The sequence below is a fragment of the Neltuma alba genome, unplaced genomic scaffold (assembly GCF_004799145.2).
Source record: "Neltuma alba isolate B1F8T4 unplaced genomic scaffold, ASM479914v2 tig00001883_pilon, whole genome shotgun sequence".
NCBI lineage: Eukaryota > Viridiplantae > Streptophyta > Magnoliopsida > Fabales > Fabaceae > Neltuma > Neltuma alba.
The window spans coordinates 64,714-70,215 of NW_021632654.1; the positions used below are offsets into that span (position 1 = coordinate 64,714).

Consider the following 5,502-nt stretch of genomic DNA (forward strand, 5'->3'; position numbering starts at 1 on the left):
ATATCATGAGATGTTCTGGCCAAAAAATTAGCTAATCCTATATGTTCCCTGCTAGGGTACCTAAGTCTAATCTACTAGTCTCGTTGGAGCAATAATCTAGTATCGTCAATCAAATCATTAAAAGGATGATCAACATCACATCCCGTCAAGATCATATTGATTGCCAGTGTGGTTAATTTTATAAGTTTCAATTTGAGGCTTGTCTAAATATTTAATGTATTTTTTTTAATTTTTGCTCTTAGTTGTTTAATCTCTCTCATTTGTCATGCTCTCTTGTCACACTTCTCCATACATTTTTTTTATATCTTTTTTCTCATTTATATAAGGGTATACTCAGAAACGAAACTATATTTCTAACCATTTTATTATTTTTAACTAATCTTAACTACTTATTTGTTATCTGTAAATTAATTATTTGAAATTTATAATAAATATTGGAGGTAGTATCGTTAAAGCATTTTTGTAGCCCAGCGATTATATAACATTTCGACAAACCAAATGTTGTCCTTCTCAAGATCTGGAGGCCGATGGTGATGAGGGCATTTAGGTTTTCTTTTTTCTTTTTTTGTTTTCTTGGTTGTACTTCTTGACCGTTGAGTAGTGTATTTCAGTTAGGAGAAGAAACCAAATGTTGTAAAAGCAAATCCCGTTTTCACCCATGCCAATTTTGAAGAATTCCGCAGCTGCCTAGAGCTCCAATCATCGCCCACCATCCCCGAGTCGCAGTGGTTGGTGACAGGAGTTCAAGCGCCGTTCTCTGGGTGCTGGAGATAGCTCCAACCATTGTACGGGTAGTGATTGTGCCTCAGAAAGCCTTTTTTTAAGATAAAATTTAATAAATCAAATTGCTTATATTTATTATATGTGTCATGTAAATTTTTATTACATTGATAAAATTTCAAAATTTTGTTGGACAAATATTAATAATAAAAATTACACATAACAGATTGGAGAATTTGACATAACGAATAATAGTAATTTGATTTAATTTTTATTCTTTTTTTTAGTCTAAAGAACTTTCTTTTCAGTCTAAAGAAATGAAGGAAATTTTATGCAAATATGCTCAAAATTTTAATTTAACTACATTTAAGTTTCGTTGGACTTTTTTTTTTTTTTTTTAATTACATCTTTGGATTTGATTAGTATTTAGTCATTTCGCGGAACATCTTTGGCTTCTTTAGTGGTCTTACATGCGTTTTTCCTCTTAACAATCCAATATAACTAGATCTAACGACTATTTTGGGATTTAAGGAAAAAAAATTAAATTTAAGCGTAATTATTTTAGAAGTTTTTGAAATATGAAACTCTTATTGGGTATGAAGTAGATAAGTAGATACACTCCATAACATTTATTTTAAAGTCTTTACATTTGTTTTGATAACAAAATTTCTTTAAATTTATTATGTTATTTTCGTCATGATTTAATGGTTTACTTTTCATCTATAATTTACCTAATTAATTTACCTGAATTTCTTTTCTCAATGAGAGCCTGTTATTGTTGTTATCTTGTATTCCATCCAATAAGCAAGCATGCCCTTGTAATACACAGCACCCTGCATGCAGGAGAAATGAAATGGCTCATGACTTGCAACCCTCAAACTCATTCAGATTTGTAAACCTTTGGTTCTTCATTCAAGGTAATAATGACCAAGGCAAGATTTACAGTTCGATTTGATTTTCACTTTCACGGTGCTTGAAATCAAATCAAGATTGTTGGAATACAATATTCATTCTCATGATTTACATCAGTTCCGTATTGTAATACCCGTTGACAAATTTAACTGAGGTACTACCTCCGGTTCTAATTATAAGAACCAATTGACTAATTTGAAAAAATTAAGGAAAGAAATTAAGTTAGTTATTTGTAATAAATAGGTATTGTCTTTCCTAAAATATCCTTACTAATCAAGTATATTGACTAAAACTATACTTCCTCCGTTCCTTATTATAAGAGACATTTGATGTTTATGGTATGTTCCCATATATAAGAGACACTTAAAAGGTGTCTCTATTTTTTTGTATTGATTTCCTATTTTATCCCTATTTATTTTGTCTCCAACTCATACTCTCTCTCCCTCCCACTTCTCTTTTTTTCAATAATTTAATTGTTCTCTTTCCTACTCTCTCTCCTTATTAATAGGGGCATTGTTGGAAAGAGCATTATAATTTTTACACATTAATTGTCCTCAACTAATTTTAACTGTTTTTTTTATCAACGTGATTTGGTTATTTGTCTCTTATAATAAGGAACGGAGGGAGTAATTATTAGAAGAACTATCTTGAAAAAAATTAAGTAAATATAAGAGACAAAATGGATTAGGGTCTTATATTTAAAACCAACATAAAAGTTAAACGGGGCCTTATATTAAAGACCGGAAGTAGCATAAAATAATCCTACCTCCAATTCTTAATATAAAAGCTAGTTTGACATTTAATTAGATTCTAAATATAAAATCTAATCGACTTTGTTTCTCATATTTATTTACTTTTTAAAAATATCCTTTGTAATAGTTATACATACTAAATATTCTATTAGTAGTTCTAACTAATATATATGATTAGTAAAAATATTTTAGAGAACAAAACACCTATTTATCACAAATAACTAATTTAACAAACTTTCTTAATCTATTTACTCAAATTAGTCTACTACCTCTTAGGGACAGAAGGCAGTAGTTGCACACATACGCTGACATGTAAAAGCCGAGTTATTGCTAATGAATCACATATATCAGAAAAACCTGTCTCAAGTGAAAGCACATTAATTGTGTAGTTACAGACATCCAAACAAAATGTGAGACTAAGAGGAAAACATTAAGCAAGGAGAAACAAAAAAACCAAGACTAGAAACTTGAACCAAAAGAGGCTAAAGGTCAAAGGTGTTTTGGAAATATCATCTTCCTTGTGTCAGAGGAAATCAGCTGCTGAAAGAAACAAGGCTAAAGGTCAAGGGGTGTTTAGAAAACGTTTTCCATGTCTGAGAGAAACTCATCTGCTGATGGTGCAATCTTGCTGAGGTCTAGATTCAAATGTGTTGCTATCACATTAACCATCGACGAATCCACCTAATGAAAGCTTCCAGGTGCACTTGGAACTGCTGCAAAAAATCCCAAAGGCGCTTTACATGATCCTTTTGAGAGCGCTGAGCATCACCATCTTCCACCGCAGTTGATAAGTCCGACGACTCTGCACCATCACCTGAAGGCTGCGCGTCTGCTTGCTCCTGAACATAGATGAGCTGCTGTAAGTCATTGTCTATGTCTGAGAGGAGATAAGTTGGTGGTCGGAAGCTGGCAAATTCTAGTTGTGCATGCGTCACTAGCATCTGTACAGACTGAACAATCCCCCTTGCCATAGCTTGCATGTGCTCTACATGCTGCAATACCATCTCTGAAACAGAGGCTACAGTGTCCTCTGGTGATTCTGAACCATTTTCTAAAGGTTGTGCGTCTCCATGCTTCTGAACCTCTTGAACAACATTCAAACCCCCTAATGTATGTAGCACATAAATAGAGAAAGAGATCGTGGAAATTATTATGATAAATTCTAAAAGAGATTCAGCTTATTAAAACTAAACAGATAAATTTGATATAAAGCACGTTACTTTATATGCTTATATTTTACAATTGCCTTATGTCTTTCTTCAGCACATATAAAATCAATTCTTAATGATCTATAAAAAAGAAAAAAAAAATTTCCTAAGAAAAATAAAAGAAAGGGGAGAGTTTCACTGATCACATGCATTTATCCCATTTTAATTGGTTTTGACCAACAATGTACCTAGGCTTTATTTGTCAATTGACAAGTTGGGTGTAAATACAGAATGAATTTATGAGAAACAAGGAATAACAAGTACGGATGAAGAGTCCAGACTCCAAAGTTGGGTGATAACTCCATTTGGTAATTTTGAGTTTTGACATTCAAGTTAGCTTTCTCACAGATAGGAGATAGATTAGAGAGGGACAGGATAATTCCCAGGAACCATAAAGTTGATTCCTTAATGCAAGCTAGTCCAGGTGAGCAAAACTCTTAAAGCAAAAGCATCAATGTGGGACAAAACAGGTCATGTGAGATTGAAGCGGCACATCCAATATTTTTATTCATTCAAAACAACAGTGTTGGCAAGTTGGATTTAGGCGTTCCAATCAGACATCAGTGAAGTAAATTCCAACAGCAAAGGGCTCTTTGTTTTCTTAATGTATATAATACATATATATATATATATTATGCAGACAAATACATAAACACGGAACGGAAACCCCAGAACACCTAATCGACGACTTACATTAAAAAACAACGAAAAACCCATATCCTAAAACCTACGCCTTACCCCAAAAGCCAACAGAGAGATAAAATAGAATCAAGAGAATGGAGTGGCAAGAAAATCAATAACGATAAATGACCTGAAATGAGAGACAAAGAAAAACAAGAACTATACGGGGGACTGAAAAATGACTTACCCGCCGAAGCTAGCGAAGACTGAATTATTTTGGAGTCTCTATTTCTCTTTCTCCCTCTTCCATCTTTCCTTGTTACTTTTCCTGGAGATCTCTTTTTCATTCTCTCTTTTTCTTGTTCTTTCTGCTCTATCTGTGACTTCGGCTTCACCGTTCTTCGCTCCCGTGCTTCTCGTTCGCGCTTTTCCCTCACACTAGGAGTGCGCCGGAGCAGTTGAGGGACCAAGGTAGGGCAAATATTTTAATGTAATTATTATGAATTTGAATAATTTATTTCTAGATTGTGGGCCCTAATATCATTTTTGGATAATCTTCAAATAGATTGAGGCCCGCCACACTGAGCCTAATATGATGTATGTGGAGAAAAAAATTCATTTTTCTTCTATTATTTGCATAACATTTTTTAGGTTTTATGGCTTTTTTTTTTGGGTTAAAAAGTTTAAATGAGTTAAGTCCCCAAACTCATCAGAATGAGGTACTTATGGATCACTCACTAACAAATTAGTAATGGGATTCAAACTCATAACCTCATGAATTATGAGTCGATTGGATATCAATTAGACTAATGCTGGGAATATAAGCTGGTCTTGCGGGGCTGAAATTTCAGAAATATCTCATTTTGCTAAACTCAGCCCTTAAGTTGATAGGTTTAAGATTGGCCTACTAGCTTTCGGCTTATTTAAGAAAAAAAAATGCAATTTTTTATATTTCCCATATGTTTTATAAAAAAAAAAGTTGAAATACAGCAATGAAATTACTAATAAAAAGCATAGATATGAATAAAATCAAGTCACAAATTCAAAACATCATCATATTTAAACATTCATCAACATCTAAGAATATCTAAAATATCCATCAACAAGACAAAGACAAATATTATCATCAATTTTTTGAAATTTCATCATCACTATTATTAATTGCTCTTCTTGATAAGTATGCTCTTCTTTAGTGGCAAAAATATGAATTTTTTCTTTTTCATAGAAATTTCACTTTTAAATTTTATATTGTAGCTATTAATTGAACAAATTATTATCCAAAACCAAAT

At 32.6% G+C, this 5,502-nt stretch overlaps 1 protein-coding gene across 1 annotated transcript; it reads right to left on the bottom strand.

Moving 5' to 3' along the window:
* Positions 1-3,040: 3,040 nt before the first annotated feature.
* Positions 3,041-4,523, bottom strand: LOC114713226 (uncharacterized). Its single transcript, XM_028897824.1, has 2 exons — positions 4,461-4,523; positions 3,041-3,489 (listed from the first exon to the last, which is right to left on the bottom strand). Exon 2 carries the CDS (start codon positions 3,386-3,388, stop codon positions 3,041-3,043), a length of 348 nt encoding a protein of 115 aa, XP_028753657.1. The 5' UTR covers positions 3,389-3,489; positions 4,461-4,523.
* Between the last annotated feature and the right edge of the window lie 979 nt (positions 4,524-5,502).

What these genes read in the sequence shown, in the direction of transcription:
- LOC114713226 (XM_028897824.1), bottom strand. Translation starts at nt 3,388, where the DNA reads ATGGTATTGCAGCATGTAGAGCACATGCAAGCTATGGCAAGGGGGATT.